The sequence below is a fragment of the Tetrao urogallus genome, assembly GCF_951394365.1.
Source record: "Tetrao urogallus genome assembly, chromosome: 15".
Classification (NCBI taxonomy): Eukaryota; Metazoa; Chordata; class Aves; order Galliformes; family Phasianidae; genus Tetrao; species Tetrao urogallus.
This window is the reverse complement of record NC_136828.1, coordinates 8,382,728-8,404,153: the sequence shown is the minus strand read 5'-3', so window position 1 is coordinate 8,404,153 and position 21,426 is coordinate 8,382,728. Positions and strand designations below refer to the sequence as shown.

The 21,426-nt window shown below is 53.0% G+C and overlaps 1 protein-coding gene across 2 annotated transcripts in view; it reads left to right on the top strand.

Moving 5' to 3' along the window:
- Positions 1–21,426, top strand: part of PRKCB (protein kinase C beta) — a gene marked incomplete at both ends in the record, with an annotated part of 74,370 nt that continues 52,944 nt past the window's right edge. For both annotated transcript variants that reach the window (XM_079542872.1, XM_079542871.1), the window contains 2 exons: positions 1–170; positions 384–415. In XM_079542872.1, coding sequence (XP_079398998.1) covers positions 1–170; positions 384–415 — 202 coding nt within the window. The remainder of the gene's footprint in view (positions 171–383; positions 416–21,426) is intronic.

Sequence of the window (21,426 nt, the reverse complement as noted above, 5' to 3'; positions counted from 1 at the left end):
ATGGCCGAGCCGCCGGCGGCGCCGGGCCCCGAGGGAGAGGAGGGCCCGGTGCGCTTCGCCCGCAAGGGAGCCCTGCGGCAGAAGAACGTGCACGAGGTGAAGAACCACAAGTTCACGGCGCGCTTCTTCAAGCAGCCCACCTTCTGCAGCCACTGCACCGACTTCATCTGGTGAGCGTCCGCTCCGTACCTTCCCCCACCCCATCCCCCCTCCCGATTCCCGTCAAATCCCCACCCTGATCCGCATCTGCAGCCCGAACCCCCTCAGTCACATCCGGACCCCGCTTTCCCCCCTCCTGGTCCCCTCACCCTGCCCCCGTCCCCTCTCTTCCTCCCGGTGCCGGTGCTCAGCCTTCCTCTCTCTCTCTCCCTCTCTCCCCGCAGGGGTTTCGGCAAGCAGGGCTTCCAGTGTCAAGGTGAGTGTCGCGCATCGGGGCCGCGGGGCACAGGGGCAGGGAGAGGGCTGAGAAGCAGCTTCGTCATTTCATACCCCCATCTGGAGCAGCCGGTCGGTGCGTTAGGGTCGCTCGTGGGGAGGGTTTTGGCACCCCAAAATGAGCAGAAGGCTGCATAGGCGCTCCCTTCCTCCCTGCCTCTCGCAACTCCCCCCATCCCCCTTAAAAAAAAAAGGCAGAGTTTGATGGTTTTTAATACATTTAATGTGTAGAGGTTTGATAATGGCAGGCGGGCGGCTGGCCCAGCAGCGCGTGGCCATGGCTGTGCGGGCTGAGGAACTTCAATGGCTCCGTTGTGTTGCTGGGGAAAAATGAGGCATTACAGCAAAATGTGCTGTGAGAGCTGCTGGGTTACTACAGGTGGAGTTCTTGGTTGTGATAGTGCTGGGGGTCAGGAGGGGCTCTCTGGGCTGCCCTTGCACACCGAGCTGTGGTAACCATCCTTTGTCTGGCTCTTGTTGTGAGGCTATGAGATCCCCAGCAAAGGAGTGGAGGAGGGGATGCAGGTCCCACCTGTGTGGGGTTACAGCCCTGGACTCACAACTCAGCCTTGTAATTGTTGGCACTTGCTCTAGTGAGGATTTGGGTAAAGCTCTGTCTTGGCAGGAGGCTGAATGCCAAGATAAGGAATAAAACCGCTGTTTAACTCAGTAGCACAGGAACAGCTCATTTTGGCACACCTTGCTTGTGCCTCGTGCTCCTGGGTGACCTGGGCAACCCACCAAGGCTGCTGTCTGTCTCAGACTCCCAAATGTTGGCACTTGGGGCAGAGGAATGCTGCAACCTGTCCTGCTGCTGCTCCTCAGGACAGGGCTCCCCTCTACCTGAGGTTCCACACACAGGCAATGAAGCAGTGCTATGTGAAGGAGTTCTGTGCATCTTATACTTCTGTGGGTCTTCCTAGTCTTACTTAGCCCTCAATTCTGCCTTTCCTTATGTTGTGTGCAGTGTGCTGGTTGGCATATTTGTACAAACACAGCAGCTCTGAAATCTGCTGTGCCCTAAAGAAGGCTGAGGGGCAGGGGGCTCATCTGAGGAGGGGGGCAGGGCTTGTTCTTCTGTGTAATTCATGGTCGTTTGCTCCGTTCTTCCTGTAGTATTCAATGTCAGATCATTTGAACCTTTTCAAGCATCTTTCAGCTGTTGAGAACTGTTGCTGAAACCTGTCATTGTGCGCTTGCTTTGAGGCTTAACTCTTAAGGTTTTTGATATCAAATCTCTTTCTAGTGTAAGGGCAGTAAATGAGACCCATAAGGGCAGCCTCAGAGGTGCTGATGCACAGCTGTTGGCCACCAACTGTCCGTGTTTGGCTGTGGGGCAGAACAGAGCTCCTGTGCCCTCCTGGAGGCTGCAGGGCTGTGATCACACCATAGGATTCCCACTGCAGTGCTGTGCTCGGTGATGCTGCCAAAAGTGTGTGACTGGTCTGTAACGTCCTTCTGTCATAGAAACTGCTTTCCAGGTTATTCTGGTATGACAGACATGAGAACAGCTTTAATTCAACTTTAATAATTGCCCGACTGTTGTATCCTACTGTTAGCAGGGGTGGCTGGAAACATAGGTAAGGCACATGCCTGTCTTGTTTCTAAGCTGTTTCTTATTGCCATGCTTAAGTAGGTTTTCACCTGTGCCCTGATTTCTTTCTAGGGCATTTGCAATAATTAGATTGTTAATTAGCTCATTACTTGTGACTTTTGGCAGGAAGTTTGCAGAAACTGACTCATTGTAGCTTGAAATACTAATGGATACTGCAAATGCCACCTAGCTGCTTGCTAATCTCCTTATCCTTGTATACAATCTCCTTCTTATCCTTGCATACATCTGAAGGGAACACTTCTGGAAGCTATCAAGAATGGAGCTCTAGGTCTCCTTCTCCTGGGAGCCGCTACCTCTGTTAGCATTTCCTTTTCTGTTAATATTCCTGTTCAGCATCCTTGGGGCACCTTTTTCCTGTTGGCCAGCAGCTCTCAGGCTCTGTAGGTTGGGGTGCTGGGTGTGCTGGAGGTATTAGGAGGGCACCTGTGCTGCCAGCAGGGTCTGCTCAGCTGCAGTTAATGCTGTGCTGCTGGGCTGTGCCTGACCCAGAGCCTGGGAAGCGCTGCTCGTGGGGAGGTGAGGAGTCATGTAATGTGATTCTCAGTTACAAGCAAAAATAACCTGCATCTGTTAGACTGCTTTCACGTGTACAAAATAGGAAAGATCTTGGAAAGAAGGATCTTGGTTCCTAAAGAGGAAAAGGGGGGGAAAAAAAGGGCACCATTCAGTAGTGAGTGCTTGGATCTCCTGTAGTGAGTTTTCTGGGTGCATTGTTCGCTTCCTTCCCCTAGAATTGACACAGTAAGCAAACATATCCTTCAAATTTAATGTTTCCAGACTTGGTCCCATATGCACATCCTTCTTCCACAGCTTCTTCTCCCAGCCCTCCAACACCAATGCTCTCACTTGTTGCTCTCCTGGAACAACACTCACTACAAAGCCTGAGTGGCTGAGGGTGTCAGGCAGGGCTCACCTCCTCCCAGAGTGTTTCTCATGTATTTCTCAGCTGTCACAACCCCCCTTCCTCCCACACCTCGCTGCCCTCCAGACGGAAGTGAAACCCACTGCAGTGAAACCCAGCGTAGCTCAGGGCTGGCTTCATCTCATCATCGGTGTGCTGCTATTGACGGCGTGTAGCAAGGGAGAAACAAAAGCAAAACAAACTCCAATCATTCAGAGTTGCCTCAAACCCAGTAATTTCGTGTCAACATATTATGCACAGTGGAGAAATGTTAGTGTTCAAATAGACTAATTAAAAATGTTACTGCAATTACTTTTGCGACACAAATGGTGCTAATTATATAATGCAGCAGAAATTGGAAACATAATTTTGGAGGGTTTCCGTGTGTCTCTTGGTGGTAGTACAATTTTCAGCACATGGCAGTGTGGTCTGTGATGCAGAGAGTGCTCTGTGGCTGCGGGCGATGGGGTGGGTGGGGGGGTGGGAGGGAAGTGGGGCCGGACCCCCATGCTGTGTCAGGTGGTCGGTGCTGCTGCAGGGCTGCATCAAACTGAGCTGGCAGGGAAAACAGTAGGTGTGTGTGCCTTCACACTGGGGCTGTGTGACCAGAGCTCCTTCTAAGATGAGCGTTACAGCCTGAATGGAGCTGGTTTCCCTAATCCTGCTCGTTCCTGTGCTGGATACCTCCTTCCTCAGCTGCTTTTTGGAGTTATTTGGGCAGGAAATCTGGGCTGGCAGAGGCCTCTTGCAGAGCCTGGCCCGTGGCTATCAGGTTCAGCAGGGATCACTGATACCTTCAGCCCTGTCAGTGTCTCCTTACAGCACTGAAGGGTTCATTTTTGTTGCTCAGTGGATGTGGTTTCTCTCCACCCTCCCCCTTTGCAATTAGCATGGTAGATTTTTCTTTATCTCCCAAGGTAACCGTCATCCTACAGTGATCTTAAAAGTTTGATGACAAAGTGGTCAGCTTCCTTCCTGGGGTGTCTCTGCTGACTGGGGCCATGCAGGGGGCTCTGAGCCAGCCCCATGGTTCCATGCTCCGTAGGTTTGCAGCAAGCAGAGCTGTTGGTCCCAGGGCTCCGATGAAGGATTTGAGTCTCTGTGATGGTGCTGCTCAAGCAATTGAGTCTCCCGGGGGAATTCAGTGCCTGGGCAGTCCCTCAGGAGACCCGCAGCAGATGGCATCAGCTCTGCCGTGTGCCTGCTGGCTTGTTTGCACGCAATCCTGTGAATTGTTCCAGCCTCATGGGCTCGTGGGGTGCTGGTGCCTGGAGGTGGTGCTGAGCATGTGGCCGTGCGTGGGTCCCTGCCCCGGGGACACCTCCTGGGGAGCGAGCTGCAGGTTTTTGCTGGGCATCCATCTCTGCAGATGGACCCCTGAGAGGAAATCGCCAGGGCCGCAAAGCAGAGCAAGACCATGTATGTTGAATTTTTGGCATAAGGCAGGAGGTACAGCTCCTCTTACATCCCTCCTCTTCAAGTTCAGTGTGGGTTCTGTGAGCGCAGGGGTGAAGCTCAAGCTTGAGGAGTCCCACCAGCCCTTTGTCAGGGCTGCTGCCCTCCCAGCCAGCAAGCAGGGCTTTTGCTCCTCTGAAGACATTTGAGTAGACCAAAATATCAAGCTGGATACACTCATCGGTGCTGTCCAGCCCCCCTTTGGATTCATCAGCAAAGAAGTTGCGTGAGCACCATGACTAAGAAATAAACTTCTGACTGTGCCCGTTATTTAGTTCGGGGTAGAATTGCCTGCAACACGTAATTTAGAAGTGCACAATCAGAAGGGAAATGTTGGAGTACTGTCTTCTGCTCTGCCTCAAACGTGCGTGGCAACAAGGAGGGATGCTTGTGAGGGTAGGGAGGGGATGGGATGGGATTTCATCCAGGAGGAGTGTTTGGGTGTGTTTTATCTGCAGAAAGTAGCTGTGCAGGGGATTAGCCCTGTGCATCGCCATCAGCAGGGCTCTGGACCTGCTGGAGCCCAGCTGTGGGCTGCTCCCATCGCTGCATGGTGCGGGCTGAAGGGCAGCACAGAGCAGAGGGGGTGTGTGGTGCTGCGCAATTAATTCCTCCAGCGTGGTTCCGTGAATCATTATTCTAAAAGTCCATCAATTAGAACCATTTAGAAAAGGTGAGTAATGAGCTCCCTGCGGGAGAGGAGTGGCCGTGGGCTTTCTGGGCAGCGCGTTCCTTGTTTTCTTCAAGAGCTGCAATGGAAGGCAGAGCGCTGGGAACAAACAGTGACAAGGGCAACGAATGCACCCACGGCAGCAGGGCTCTGCATACAGCTGTCCTGGTGCATGCAGCCTTGGGCTCCCATTGCCGTGTTCTGCTGTCACTGTGTTGCCAGTGCCAAAATCCTTCACTGCTGTTTGATGGCCTTCGGCATGCTGCCTGCAGCAGGAGGGAGGTGAGGGCAGGGCAGATCTGTTCCAAGTGGTGCCACAGGAAACAAAATGAGCAGCGCCTTGTTCAGCTCACACTGTGTCATCATCTCATCCACAGAGCCCTGGGAAAGAGGGGTGGGGGCACGGGAAGGAAGGAGGCCCCAGGGCTGCATGCTGCTGAGCAATTCATGGAGGTGATGTGCAGCTGCTCTGGGGGCTTCAGGAACTGTGGCTGCTCTGAGTTAGTGCTGCTGGACTCTCCTCTGGTCTGCAAGCATTTCTCAACCTTGTTCTCCATCGGAAAGTAAAATAAGCTTGATGTGCTCTGGGTTGGCCACCTGAATTCTGTGCAATTAAGCCACCAACTCACCAGCAGCTGTCTTTTTCCTTCTGAGGATTACATGGCTGTTTGTTGCTGCAAGAGGAAGCACGAATGGTGTGGATGGGGTCAGTGCAGTGACTCTGCTCTCCCCATTGCTTCCGACAGCTGATCCCGCTTCCCTCCGAGGGAAACGTGTGTGCAGAGCAGTGGCAGCTGTCTTCCTGCAGCTCCCCGTGCTCAGCCTCTCGGTGTGGGGGTGCTGTGGGGTGGGTGGCTGCTGGCTGCACGTGGGTCTGCAGTGCACACCGCCTCAGGGCCATTCCTGCAGCCGCTTCAGCTGCAATTTGGTGCTCCTCTTCCTGGGAAGTGCTTCCTGGAAGGCAGTTAGCTCCTCTTGTTGCTTACCGAGTGCCTCTCTCCTGGAAGCTGCCCAAGGTTGGGCAGGCGTGGGGTGCAGCAATTGCCGCTCTCCTGTTTGATGCTGATAATTGCTGCTAATGAGGACATGATGCTTTCTCTTGCCGTTGGGCACACTTGAGCTGAGCTGCCCCACACATGGATCTGCAGGCATGTGCAGCCCAGTTGGGATGCTTGCAGCCAATGGGCAGTGTGTGGGCATTAACCACATGGCTCTGTCTGGGTGATGCTGACCTGGAGCCTAGCTGCAGCCCTGCCCAGGGCTTTCGAGAGTCTGGGCTGCTTTCTGCACTGCTCCTGTGCTTCCAGAACTCTACTGAGTCGTCTTGCTTTGAGATGAGCACCTGTAAACCATCAACCTCTTGCTTCCGGAATTTAATGTCTGTGGCACAGGATGAGTGAGTGTGGCCCAAGCCTTCCTGCTGCATTTGGCATCAGATACGTTGGTGCTGCATCTCCTTAGCTCAGTTTGCTTCCATATTTGGTCTGGCTTTTGTGCCAGGCTTATATATCTTCTTAAATGTGCTAGACAGGATGCTTTCTGCTGACCCTGGCTGTGCAGGCAGTGCTTGCTGAAGAGCCCAGCAGTGACACATCACAGCACCTGCAGGTCTGGGTCTCACTGCCCTCAGGTGCATTGCAGTGCAGCTCCCATTAAATCCTGCAGTAGGTTTGGGGATTTTTTTTTTTTTTTTTTTTTTTTTTAATTTTTTTCAGAGATGCAGTCTACCTGCAAACTTTCCTTTTTGTCTGGAGGTGCTGATTCCTCAGAGGAATAAACTCTTTCTCTCTCCAAGCGGGTGGAAAAAATGGATTACTTTTTGGGGGGATGGCTGGGAAGGTAAAGTCAAAACCAGGGGGCTCTGCAAAGGGTCTTCTGAGCAAGATGGGCTTTTAGGCAGTGGCAACTACTGGCTGCTCAGGATGGCTGGGAGTCATATTATGTTTGAGCTTTTGAGCTTCAGTTGTCTTCATCACACTGTGATGCCTCGGTTTCTGTGCCCATCGGTCCCTCCGTTGCCATGCAGGAATCGCTTCACCTTCAGAGAGAACAACGAGCAGCCAGCACAGCCAGCACATCGCCGGGCTGCCACCCTCGGCGCATGAACAAAGCGTTTTCATGCTTTCTAATTATAGCCGAAGAATGAGAGCGTGCGGCTGTGAAGAGGTGGGAAAGTCGTCCTGGCGCTGGTGAATGGCTCAGCGCAACTTAGCGACATCGCCGCGAAGGCAGGAGTCATCCGAAGGCTGTTCTGGAAGATCAGTGAGAAGCCGGAGTGAGGGGGAAGTGGCCCACGGATGAAATTTGCATCACTGAGTGGATTAGCTCCTGACGCAGTGCAAAGTCATTATTTACCGCGTCTCCAGCTCTGCCGCCTTTATCGGCGCCGTGGTTTGGGGAGAGGCTGATTCAGAGCTCGTTCCATCGTAGTGCGCTGCTTGGCTGGGACCTCCAGCATTGCCTCGTAAGCAAAATGATGGGACTTGTCACGATGGTTAATATTGTGCCTCCCCAAAGAGGCTGAGTAATTTGTTTTTAGGTTTTATTCATCCTTTGCGTTTCTTACGCTAAATGCTTTTGCTTAGTTCAAGAATACTTGGAAGTGCTCTGTAACTCAATGCTGCCTTGGGGCAGCCGAGCAGAGGGGGATGGTCCAGGAGGTGAAGCGGGGGGCTGAGCCCTGGGTGTATCCTGCCCAGCTGTGGGAGGTGACGCAGTGCCATCTGCATTCCCGCAGCTCCGGTGCTGTCAGTGCTGTTGGTATGCTGTCACCTCTCCCTATGGGATGTTCATGCGTGGCTTGAAAGAATCCTTTGAGCTGTGGTTTATAGCTGGTACGAGCTCTTGAAGCCATTTGTGCTGTGATGCAACCTCTGCCTCATCGTAATGGAGGTTAGCTTTGCTGCAGGGTTAGTGCTTCCTCGCTACCTTTCAGCTCCTTGTCCAAGAGCGTGCCCTCAGAGGAGAGATTGGCTGCTCTGCTCAGGCAGTGCCTGATGAGCCTGGTGGAACAGCAGATTGGGGGCAGGTTGGAGCTCAGAGTTCTCTGTGCAGCAGCTGGTGTTGCAGCAGGGAGTGCTAAGATCCAGCTCAGTTGTAGGGATGGGAGCTGTCTTTGTGCGAGGAGAGCTGGAGGCTGGAGCAGAGCCCCCTGCACCCCCCCTGCCCAGGGCAGCAGCCACACAGCCGAGCTCACCCGTGTGATTGTGCAACTAAGGGCCAGCTCCAATAGCTCAGCCCATTAACTTTCAAATGTATCTTCTTCATCTGTTTTTGATGGAGAAGTGCCTCAGGGCCAAAGGCTCCTGGAAATGAGGCTTGTAGGGCTGTGGCAGCAGCGTGCAGCTCTCCCGGATGAGACAAAGTGACCTTCATGGCAGCGAGGAGCCGAGCGCAGTGCTTCTGCTGGGGCTCTCCCTGCCTCAGACGCTGTCATCCCTTGGCCCAGCAGCCATCCTTCGAGCTGCCCAGATCCCAGCACTGTGTCCCTTCCTGTCACTGTATGACCTCCTTGATGCCATCCCCTCCTGGTGCAGGGGCATTCCATTTTACAGACGGCTGCGTGGTGGAAGCAGAGCCAGGTGCTGCAGTACAGAGCCTGCAGAAGCAGGATGCTGGTGGGAGAGTTGTCCTTGAGCCTGTCCTCATGCTTTGTGGCTGAGGGCAGCGGGGTGTGTGCCAGGACAGCAGCCTGCAGCGGGCACAGCGTGGGCAGCTGTGTGGCTGTGGTAGAGGTTGTGGCAGAACCGTTGACCTGGTGCCTTCTGGGATGGACGAAGTCTCTCTCCTTGGGTCATTTGGAGGCTCTGGGACTGAGCTTTTGGCAGGAGGAGAGGCTGTAATTAGCAGCTACTCAGTAGGGTTGCTATTAGATCTTCAGAGGAGGATGCTGCTGGACTGGAAAAAAAACGTAACAATTGCTCATTTGCTTAGGAAACCATGATGGAGATTTGCATTTTTGTTGAGTACCAAACCCTTACAGAGAATCTTTGCTAAAGTAACTTCGAACTCTGCAGTTCAAATTTCTTCCTTCCCTGAAACTATTGGAATATGCGTCTCTGTGCTCAACAACTCAGTCTGAATTCCTTTGTTTTGCCGTTCTCTCTCTGCTGTAAGGGAAGAGCTCTCATCCAGGCTGTGGACAAGTGCTGTCATCAGAAGCTGCATGATAAATGGCTTGCTTCTCCCAACCTTGGAACAGAATTAAATTCTCTCTTATTATATACCTAAAAGCATTTCTTTCCCTACCAGCAGTCCCCTATTGACCCGAACGTTTGCAGGCATGTATCAGGGCAGGGGGGGCTTTGCAATGTAGTTCTGAATCAACTCTGCTGCTGGGTGACAGCAAAGCACCTTGAGATGCGCTCTGTGAGCCTGTTCCTGCTGTGCCATCTGCTCGTGGAGCGCTGACAGCACAAAGAGAGGAGCTCGTGGCCGTGAGCTGATGGCTCCGGGAGGGGACCTTTGGGATCTGCCTCAGCCTCCTTGCTGAGCTGCTGTGTGGGTAGGAGATGTGGAGTAACAGCAGTGTGAGCAGTGCCTGCTGGAAGGGCCTGGTGTGAGCAGCACAGCACAGCTGTGCCCTTCCTGCTGGGTCCTGGGGCAGCACTGTTGCACAGCACGTGCAGAGCCCACTGCCCATCTCGCAGGGAATTCTGAAGAAGGCGATTATCTCTGCTGTTACTATTATCTGAGTCCAGGAGGATGAAAATAAATGACTATTGCGAAGGGCAGACTGACTCACTTTCTGCTTCTCCTGTAAATTTCCATTTAAGTTTCAGTTTAAGCTCAGGTATGAGGGGAGTGAAAGCCAGTAATTTGTGACAAAAACTTCTATTTTAGATCACTGAAGAAGAACTCCCTTTCTAATTGCAGAAATTATAAGGCTGTGATTCTTGTAAAGGAATACTGAATCCAGCAGTTGCTTATGAATTGCCATTAGATGCTTCTCTGTAGAGCCAGAAAAAGGAGCTGTGTAACCATATGCTGGTACCGTGTTCCTGGCTGAGGGTGGCACAAACCTGCATGCTGCCCCTGCCTCTGTCTCTTGCTGCAGAGCAGTCAGGACCTGGTCGGTTCCTGCCCACCCCTTCTGTGCCAACTCTAGTATTTTGTCAGCTCTGTGGTGTCCTTTGGGTTGCAGGTTCCTCTCGGTAATCCCCCATAAGTTCACAATTCTGTAACTCCAAATCTTCCCCTTTCCCTGGGCCCAGCTGGAGGGGTTGGAAAGTGCTTCCTATTCCCAAAGGGGGAGGGAGAGGGGCTGCTGCCCACCCACAGAGCAGTTCCCAGGGCTGGTGGGGGCTCACTGCCTGTCCCACTCTTGCACACATCACCCCAGAAGCTCTGTTGCAAGTTCCTCCCTCCTCACCGCTCAGCTGCAATTTCCCTTCCACCATGTCAGAGTGAAACAAGAGTACTTCTTGAAAATGCCAGAGGAAAATCATGTGAGCAAGCAGTGTTCTGTCAGTGCTTAGAGAGGTTCAAAATAACATGGTTGGGCTGGTAATTTCCCAAGGGGGAAGAAGAGGGGTGCGAGGCACAGGGGAGTTCTGCATTCCTCCTTGTGCCAGGAGAAGTGCTGTGGGCATGGGATGCAGCCGTACTCTCGTATGGGGGTAAAACTGCTCTAGGCTGTTGGGTACAGTGTGCATGGAGCTGCTGGTCCAGCTGTTCTCATGGGGCAGGAGTCCCACATCCTATGCTTTTCTCTTGTGCTGCGTACCTCTGAGATGCAACTGTGCATGCTGCATGGCCTCACAGCGTGAGGCACTTTCTCCCACTGCAGTGACTGAAGGCATCTCCCCGAGGTGCTCCTTTCTTTGCACGAAATGCATTTCCCACCACCTGTAAAGCAGCGAATTCCCCAGGGGCACACAGGGGACACGTGCTGTCATTGCTTTCCACCCTCCCTCAGCCACGTGTATGCCGCAGCCCCGCCGTGCTCCATGGGGCTGGGATGGAGGCGCAGCCATTCCTGCGTCCTTCTGTGCCCTAAATTAGAGCTGCAAGATGCTGCAATGGGTCCAGATGGAGACTCCTAAAATAATAGCTGTCAGCTCACTGCTGACTTGTATGGGGCGCTAAAGCTTTTGCCTTTAGGAGTGACAGTGAGTGAGCATGCTGTGGGGCTGTACCCATGGAGCAGTGCCGTGAGGCAGTCACTCTCTGGTCCATGACCTGGCTATTGGGATGGCCCATGCTCTTGCCCAGCTGCTACTGCCTGCCTGTTTAGCACAGGACTCAGGGAACCTTCCAGGGGTGCTGGATCATGCTGTTGCTTTTATCCCAAATGGTTCATGAAGCTTCTGGAGTAGGGATGTGGTCCTGCAGGGCAGCAGAGGTCTTGTGTACATCTGTGCTGAGGCAGCTGATGCATAGCTGCTAGGTTATAGTGAAGGAGGTGTCTGCAGTGCCCTCCTGTTGGTTTTGATGCGCTTTTCCTATGTGAGGGCCGATGGATGCTGATAAAGAATGTGCCTCTTGCTTCCCATTGCTGCAGAGACTGTGGGGTCTGCAATAGCCTTGTGCAGACTGTTGCCAGCTGAGGCAGCTGTTCCCATTGATTGGGTCATTGCACATTCAGCTCTTGTCCTGTTTGGGTTTTATTTGCTGTCCAGACTTGCTATATGGGAGATGCCAACCCATTGCACAGAGGGGAGCAGTTCTGTTGGGGAGCCTCGTGCCTGGCATCCCCAATAGCTCAGGTGTGGACTTGAGCCTGGTGCTGTCTGCCTGGTATTCCTGCAGTGTCCCATTTCTGAGGCACAGATCTCAGCTGTGCTGTCACATGATGTCCTACTGTTGTCATATTGGTGACTTCAGAGGGAGATGATGGATGTGATGTTGCCCTGCTCGCCTTTAAGAGACGAGGGAGGAGCACAGGGTGCTGCTGCTGTCCCCTGTGAGGTCTCTGGTGCTATATTGTTCGCCACAGCGCTGGCAGTCCTCAGCTGTTCAGAGGTTCCCTCACCTCAGGCAAGGCGTACCTTTCTGCCTTCTCCTTGCAGCATCGATGGAGTGTGCTGCCTTGCAGTGGATACTGGGAGGGTTCTTTAGCACATCCCCTGGCTGCACAGCTCAGCTGGCCTGTGTCACCTCCCACTGTGCTGTATCACTGTGTTCTGAGTCCTGCCCAGAGCCTGGACTTCTGCTATTCTAGACTATGGTGCCCATCTGCAGCACTGTGCACTTGTCTGCCTGCTCTAATTCAGCGTGATCCCATCCATGATGCATGTGGTGCTCCATCAGCCCTCACAGTCCAGCAGCACCCACACAGCACCAGGCTCAGAGCTCACTTTCCTTTTGGTGCAAGCCCTGCACACTGCCTCCTGCCTGAAGCAACACAGTTGCAAGTTGCAAAACCCGAGGCAATGGCACCCATTGCGTGAGGCTCCCAGAGGTGATCCTGACTCTCAGCATCCTGACAGCAATGCAACGTGCATGGAGTGCAGCTGTCCTGCAGCCCAGCTCAGGATGCACCAGGCACCGCTGGTGCTGCAGGAGTCGATGGGGAACACTGACAGCCCAACCCTAGAAGTTTCCAGATCCTCGTCCTCTTGCAGCTCTCCCCTTGGGTGAACACATCTCACGTGCAGGCTCCAGCTGTTCTTGTTGCAGCCTTTCCCGGTGCTTCTGCTGTTATTGCAATCAATATCTATCTCTGTTTCTGGCCTGCCACGTGGCGAGATCTCTTTCTGTGAAGATTTGAGCAATCTGGATTGAGGTAGGGGTGGGTCGCTTGCAGAAACTGCACTGCTTCAGTTGCAAGCTGAAATACTTTGAGGTTTGACACCACTTCAGCAGCCCCCCTGCAGGGAAAGCTGGGGCTGGTGGTGGCGGCAGGTTGGGTGGGCTATTTTTAGAAGTCCTGTTTAATCGTCTGACATGATTTTTGCAGTGCTCGTTGCTGGATGGTTAGTCAGCTAATGTCAAAGTTTATTACCATAAGCCAGGTCTTACTGTATGCTTAAATAATAGATTCATTATAGGGCCTTGGATCTTTCGCTTCATCCCTTGATTGGGAGGGAGATGAATGATGTGGGAGCACTCAGCGTCTGTCTGTGATGTTTCTTTGCCGTTAAAATTCCGTTATCACAAGTCAGCATTCTGCATCGCTCCCCATCATCGTGTGCGTTGGGGTCAGATAGCATCTGCCCTGCAGGGCTGTGCTGGGGGCTGCCACTGTCCCGCACTGTTGCAGGCAGCCCTGTCCATTGCTCTTCCTGCTCTCGTACTTCGTCTGCATTGTGTAAAGAAAGCCTTCTCTGCTGTAGAGGGTTTTTTAACTAAATGCTTTTTATTCATACAAGCAGTGAAAAGCTGCTGATTCTCTGTGTTGCCCTGCCCCATATCTGGTGGGTTTGGGGAGTAACAAGCCCTGTTCTGACCCCTGGATTTGGGCAGCAGATGCCATCCCCACACATTGTGTGAGTTCTGCAGCCTCACAGGCTGGAGCAAAGCTCACAATATTCATCTCCACTGAGGATCATGGTCCCCCATAGCAAAGCCCTGAGCATTGTATTGAAGTGAGACTGCTTCCTACAACAACCTGCTGCAGAGGGCAGGCGCTGCAGACTGGGGCTTCTTGCTGCATCCCAACTGATGTGTTTGGCTTTGTTTAGGGTCTTGAGTATTTTGGAGCATGCTGGCTTGAGTGAATAGTTTTAATTAGTTACATTCTTAGGCTGTGGTTTGCTGTGCTGACTCACTTCCAGCTCTCTGATAACTCAAACGCATGACTTCATATAAAGGCAGAAGAACAGAAAATAAACTGAGAGAAGATGGCATTGCACAGCCACGGTGCAGTTTGTTCCTGTAGTGTGTGGGTCCACTTTCAGGGAGTGTTTTTGGGGAAGCTGAGACCAGGCTGTGCTTGAGGCAGTGTGGAGGGGACTCATGGACAGCAGCTTCTGCTCCAGGATGTGCACAGCGGTGCAGGAGAGGACTCCGGCGGCCCTCCAGCACAGACTGGCACTGTCCCTTTGCTCTTGTCATGGGAGAACAGCGAGTGCAGTGTGTGTCTGGATACAATCTGTAGTATCACTTCCCCAAGTTATTTTTGAAGCCCAAAGGTTCTCACTAACCATTGTGAACATGAGCAGTGCTTGGGGTGGCAGTGAGTTCCGCTCATCCTGGTACCGAGGGGCTGTGCCACATGGAGTCAAATCACCCCCAGGCACTCTGCTCCTGGAAGTCTTGCTGTGAGATGGAGCAGCTGGCATACGGTCAGTCTTTGGACCTCTGTGGGTGTTGTCCTTTGCCAAGCAGCCAGGATTTCTCCCTTGGCAGAGGCCCTCAGAGCCATGCCATAGCACAGGGTTCCTGGCTGGAGCTGTGCTCTGCTCTTCGCTGTGAAGGCTGCAGACGGATGCTGCTGTTACCCAGCGTGCACTCCTGTGTTTTGCTCTGCTTCTGCTTGATCTATCCTCCCTCGGACATGAGAGCAGCATATCTGTCTTTGCTGCTTCCCCTCCTTCACCTGTGCCTTTCCCCTCAACTGCTAAGGTCTGCAGTTCTCCCCTGGGGCTTTGCCCTCCCCGTGATGCTCTGGTGCAGCCCCAGGCACTGGGTGTGAAGCTGCTCTGCACCAGGCGTGAAGTTGGTTTTGTGGAGCTTCTGTGCGTGAGCTGAGCAGTGGCTCCTGGGGGACCCCATGAGGGCAGTTGGGTCGCCGCGCTGCCGTGGAGAGGAAGTTCTGGTGCAGCCCACAGCAGCATGGTAGCTTTCCCTCCTGCGTGCTCTTTCGAGTATTTTTTTTTTTCTTTTTTTTCTTGCTTAAAGTCATCCTCGCTGCAGACTCACTGCTGGAGACAGGCAGTAAAACATGCAAGAGGTTTTCTTGTAGGTATTGATAGTGTGTGGGTGGTTTCCTCCAGGCTGGGGCTGCACAGAGCCTCTCCCTGCAGTCTGGCAGTACCCTACAAGACCCTTCATTCCCCACAGTAATGCTCTGAGGCTGCCATGTAGCCTCTGCGTGGTGACGTGCAAGAGAAGACGTGCTTGTGCTCAGTGGTCACCTTGAGTTGGTGCAATGCCACGAGTACAGGGAGTGGGTGCACAGTGCTGCTGTGGGATGGGTGCTTCTGTCAGGGGAGCTCAGCACATGGTTATCTATGGGGCTTTCTCTTGGAACCCTGCCCTGCTTCTCAGCCACCCCGAAGCGTAGGGCAATGTGGGCATGCCCTGCCTGCACCTCTCCTTGCCACGTCCTGTGAGTGATAGAGATGGGCAGAAATCCACGTGCCAAATACCTCTGTGTCTGAGAGCCCTCCGCAAATGCTGCTGTTGCTACGGGAACGGGCTTTCTTGTGTTTGAATGCGGATTTAATTCCTTCTTTTCCTCCCTGCTCCCCACCAGTTAAGACACTCAGATGGGTTTAAGTTGTGCATATAATGGTCTTTCCGATTGTGCAGGGAGCTCAAGAATATCTTTCACTAATGAAAGAGCTGCCTGAACTCATGAGGGTTGAATGAGAATTCTTCTTCAGTGCCTCCTATCAATTGCTGAGTTTACCAGCCCCGTACCTCAGGGCTGCTCTCAATGCCACCTGCATGGATAATTGAGACCTTTTGTGTTGCCATAGAGAATGCTTTGGCTTCCAATCTTGCATCAATCAGTTTTTGGGATGGTTTTCTTTAGAACCACCAGAGGTGGGAGTGCTGTCTTTGTAGCACACAGGTGACAAGTACAGAATTGCAGAACCATTAAGGTTGGAGAAGACCTCCAAGACCCTCGAGCCCAACCCCATCCCATCCCACTGTGCCCACTGGCTGCATCCCTCAGTGCCACATCTCCACAGCTCTGGAACACCTCCAGGGACGGTGGCCCCACCACCTCTCTAGGCAGCAGTGCCAGTGCCCGACTGCTCTTTCGGAGAGGGAATTGTTTCCAATACCTAAGCTGAGATGGGGCACTCTTTGAGTGCTGCACCTTATGGAGCCATGTAATACACCACCACCCTCTGCAGGCTCTCGTGGCAGCGCCCAGCCCCAGTGCCCAGTGGGTGCAGGGGATGGAAAGTCTCTGGGCTGTCACTGGGACAGGGCCTCTGTGCTGCGTGGTGGGACAGCATTATGAATAAGATGAAATGATTCATTGCTAGATCTAAGGTTGGGTGAAAGTGAAGATGGTGATCACAGTGCTGGCTGTTCCTTTACATTAGGTAGGTGTTTTAACGTGCATTGTCCAGAATGTTTCTTGCTCCCAGGAGGGGCTGTCAGCAGCTTGTGCAAGGAGCAGCGGGATCCTATGTAGGCCAAATTCTACTCTGATAATGGAGCGAGCAGCTTCACAAGAATTGTTCCTCAGATACATCAGCCAAACTGGAAATAATTTGGCTGCTTCTTGAACTTGGCACACTTGAGCGGCTATTACAACTTCAGAGGAATAACACTGAAAGAGGGATTCATCTCTAGTTCTGAGAACTCATACTTCTTTGCTTCTGGGAGCTGGCTCCTGTTTTCTGACTCCATGGCAGTGGTGTGGCTGGGCAATGCGCAGGCACAGCTGGAGCCCTGCAGCCCCATCCCCTTGGTGGCAGCCACCCACCTGGAGATGCTGCAGGAGAAACGATCCCATCAGCCAGAGGGATATTCTGGGTTCAGCCTTTGCCATCCAGAACAATGCTGTAATGAAATAGAATTCTAACCTAATTATTATGGATGTTGCGGAGGTTGGTGGGGATGATGTTGGGCTGCTGCTGAGCAGCACTGCTTAGTGGTGACAGAGGAGGAAGATCGTGGAGGTGCTGAGAGGAGTGGTGATGTAGCAGAAGAATGTGCAATGAGGAACGGCCTCTGCCATCTACGTACACTGTGCTTGAGAACACTGCATTTGCAGTGAATTAAAATCCTGGCAGAGTGTGGAACAGACAAATTTTTTTGGGAAACACCTTTTGGTGGGTGTGTGTTTCATGCTCTGGAGTCTGAAGGGCAGAGAAGTGCTTCCCTGGGGGTGGCTGGCAAATGAATCCGCTGTCCTAGGCTGAACCTGTTTCCTTTTCTGTAGCTTCAGCCTGCATTGGTTCCAAGATAAATAGCCTGTGTGCTGTGCGGCATGTTGCTGAGGGACCGTGCTGCTTCTGGCTTGGAAAGCTGTGTGCAGGGTCCCTTGCGAACCAGGCAGGATGTGCAGCCTGGGCTGAGCTTGGCATCACCAGCAGCAATCCAGGTGCTGAGGTTGAGCAGGCTCTGGGAGCCTGGCAGCAAGGAGCAGCTCTTCAGCTGAGCCTGTGCAATATGCTGCTACTGTTTATGTGAAACAACAAATCCTTCCAAATATTTATTACTGCATCAGGCATGGAAAGCCGCCCCCAAGCAGCTGCCGATCTCTGAGGCTGAGCCCAAGACCCATCAGCAGGGCAGAGCCAGCACCGGGGTGCTGGGGGGTGCTGGGGCCACAGCCTGGCCCCACAGCAAGTGGGCTGTGGGATGATGAGCTGGGAAGGGCTGGCATGCTTGGTGTTGGTAGCGTTGGAAGGCAGTGCATGGGGAGGACTCAGAAACACAGTCAGGTTGGAAGGACCCAGAGCCCTCCTAGCACGCACAGCTAGGTGTCTGCAGCAGTATTTGGGGGTCCCACGTGGCTGCTGCGGGTACCTGTGTGCTCCTCATCCCCAAGCACCCACAGTTCTGTGTAGCCCTTTGCTCCCAGAAGCGTTGTTTCTCACACAGGGACACCCAGGAGACTGCTGCACTAGGCAGTGTTGGGGAAGTTTGTGGCTTTCCTGCAGTGTGGGTGCAGGGATGCATGGCAGGGTGCCCTGCACAGCTCAGGTGGTGTTGCACGGGTGGCAACAGCTGAGAGTGGGATGGAAGGGGACACACTGCAGGAGTACCATCAAAGCCAAGCTCTGCACTTACCATTGATAGGCCTTATCTCATTTATATGGAATGCTTTGTAGCAGCCAAAAGAAATTTTAGGCAAGCTTAAATATTTTAATGATTCCCTTTGGGTTCGTATGTATGGTTTTCTCTCCTTCATTGCTTTACTTTAATAAAACCAATGGCTGTAAAGCTGTCTTTGGGCTGGCTGGGAAGGGCTGTGTTCATTGTGCTGGCAGTGGTGCAGGTGCAGGGATGGTGCTGAGCACAGCAGTGCACGGCCACGTGGAGCTGCACCCCTCGGTTTGGGGCTGCCCCTGGTAGCAGCAGGATTGGATGGACGGTGGAGGGGCCTGTGCTCTGTGCATGGGTGGAACTGCTTATCCAAATCCCATTAAAAATGCAAATGGTTTCTTTCACCGGGACAGAGCCGCATTAAAAAGTAGGCCATATTGTAAACATTAATGTAGTCCTATTGGCCAGTAGGGACATGGAAGGGGGAAGCGAGCCAGGAAGGCTCTTTGCAGAACTCCATGTAAATAAAAGGACTCTTCTCTCCACCCCCATCCAGAAGCTGGCAGCCCATATAACCCTCTAATTGAGCACAGTGCCATGTAATCATGTAGGACCGCTGCCCAAGAAAAGCAGCTCCAATCCATCACTTGATGAAGTTTATTTGCAAGGTAGGTTCTGAACAACCTGACCGTTGAGAGCTACAGCAAAACACAAAACAAAAAACCCCTCTGGTCTGATTTCCCACCCCCATGGCAGCGTGCTGTGGGTACTTCCCTTAATGTGATACTGCAGTGTCTGATTGCTGCTGGCTCTGCACCTTGTGGGGTTTGGACCCGGTGCCGAATCCCAGCTCTTCCTGCAGCATCCATAGAGCTCCGTGCTGTGCGGCTCTGGCTGGAGGGAGAGCAGTGAGCAGACGCTGCGAACCTTCATGCTGGAAATGGTGTTTTAATACTTTATTTGTATAACATCAGAAGGAGTGCCAAGTGCACGAGAGATCCTGCCAGCTGCAACCCTTTGAGTGTCTTAAAGGCAGTCGTGTTGCTGTGTAATAACATATAGCGCTCCAAACTGTCATGAAATAATGGCCTGTTTTCAAGGGAAGAAAACCAACAAAAAACTGTAATCTGCATCCCTTCCTGCTGCAGTGTCACTGGGGTGTGTGGGGGTGCTGTGCATGAGCGCCTGTCTCTGGAGGGTCAGCGCTGAGGGATCTTGCTGCTGTGAGCTCCTCCTGCCGAGGGACCTGTGACCCCCTGTCGTTGCCCTATGAAGGTTAGGTGTCCCTGTCCTGGGCTCTGCTATTCCTCTGCCTGGGCTGCCTGTGCCCCCCAGTACTGTGTGTGCTCCCCTGTGGTGTGGCTGTGTTTGATAAATAACTTCTTCCCCCCCTCCCCTTGATTGGAAAATTTCCAAATTGTTAGGCTTGTGTTTTCTTTGCCTGCCCCCCTCCCCAGCTTTCCTCTCACCTCCTAGTGGGAGGAAGGGATCCATGTCACAGCACCCTGCAGACTTTCCAAGGAAATCAGCCGTCCAAGTACAGAAAGTGTGGGAGTTCCTGCATTTAACTATGTGAAATGGGGCTCACTCAGGCAATGGTGGCAGTTGTTCTCCTGACTTGGGGGGTGGCTTTGAGCCATGGAGTGGGGCTTCGGTAAGCTGAAAGCTGAGGGCAGAACTGTTCCCTGTGCCTGGGGGTGCCCAAGGCTCATTGTGGTGCCTGGTGCTTCTGCTCAGCAGAGTTGTGCCCTTTTTATTTGCATCTTGCTGGCTCTCTGCTTCAACATGTTATTTTTCCCCTTTCTAAATGGACATTTTCAAGCCTATTGCTGGCCACTGAGCCCTGTGCAGTTGCTTTAAGCCTGCTCCCTGCTCACCTGGGGTGTTTGTAGGGCAAAAGGGGGGTGCTGGGAGGGAGGTGCAGCCATGGAACTTTGGTCCCCGCAGTCCCCAGTGGGACCTCCTGGTGTTATCGAGGCTGCAGAGTTAGAGACCAAAGGAAACACCTGCTCTGTTTCAGAGCTGCTGGAGATGAACCTCTGCTCTTTGCTGGAGCATGGCAGGAGGATGTGGTTGAAATAACAAGATAACGTCCAGTGCTCTGCTTACATCGGCTGGGGAGACAGGAAGGGAGGGAGCAATGGGGCTGCGGGTTCTGGGCAGCATCACATGCCCTGGGCTGGCAGGAGAAGGGAGGAGCTTCATCTCCAGTCCTGTGCTGTTCCACGGGACTGGGAGCTCCGCAGCATGGGGTGGGTTGGTTTGGGGCACGGTTTGGTTTGGTGCAGCAGCCCCCTGCCATCCTTCTCACCTCAGGGTGCTGCAGGTGTGTGCAGAGTGGCACACCGCTGCCTGTGTGAGCTTTGCAGCCTGCAGGAGGCAGGGGCAGAGATGGGCTGGAAGGGATCATGGAAGCATCTTGCATGCTCCTGATGGCCGCGTGCAGGGGAGCTCTGTTCGTGTCAGGAGATGTTTGTGTCTGCGCCTCGTGGTGCTGTCGGGGCAAATGAGGGCTGTGCGTCCCTGCTGGGTTCCACACTGGGTTGTGTGTGGAGGTGCAGAGTGTGGGGTCGGGGAGCTCTGCAGGAAGGAGTGCTGCAGGAAGGGCTGTGGCACAATCGCACAACACGATTGCGGCACTTCACAGAGCCTCTGTAGGGAGCTTTGCGTTAAGGGGACCCCAACTGGCTGCTGCTCTCAGCAGTACTTAAACTGATCCGCTGTCTTTCCTGGGGGTACAAGAAACCCTTCAAACATTTATCTGTATGGAGAAAAGAGAGCCTTGCAAGATGCAGCATGCTTGGTGTGAGCCACGGGCAGCAACAGAGAAGTCATCTGTCTTTATATCGGCCAAGAAAATATTTTGCTGTTGTATTCATGATGGTTATTTCTGCACTTCCTGAAAAGCAAAAGGACTGTGCAGCACCTCTGGCACTGCTGAGTGAGTCCCAGGGCTGCCCTGGCACCTCACTGCATTGTTCCCAAAGAGCTCCTGGGAACATCCCAGGTCCTGAGAGAAGCAGCATCCAGAAGCACAGCCCCACAGCCAGGGGATGCTGGGGAAGGTTGGCCTGGCAGTTGGGATCGGGCTGTGCCCTGGGCTGGGTAGGTGAAGCAGGAGCTCTCTCGGTTGGGAGAACTGTTATGTGAAGTGAAATGAGTCCATGGGTGTGCTGTGAGAGTGTGTGGGACCCACGTGCTAAATGGCATGTGGTGTTATTGGGGAAAATGCACTGAAGTGAGGTGAGAAATAATACGCACCTGTGCTGTTCAGTTGTTTAAGGTAAATTTACCCGTTTTCCTGCATTTGGAGCAGTCTGAATAATTTAAAGCTTGGTGCTTGGTTTTTCATTGTTTTTATTAGAAATATAGGGGACTGAGAAGATGCTCACAGACAGTGCTGTCTCGTTAGCAGTATGTAAATGCAATATGTAAATGCCTCCCAAACTTCACTGCACAGCAGCTCTGTGTTTGTGATCTAGTCTTGGTTGAAGATCCCCTTAGACTTTT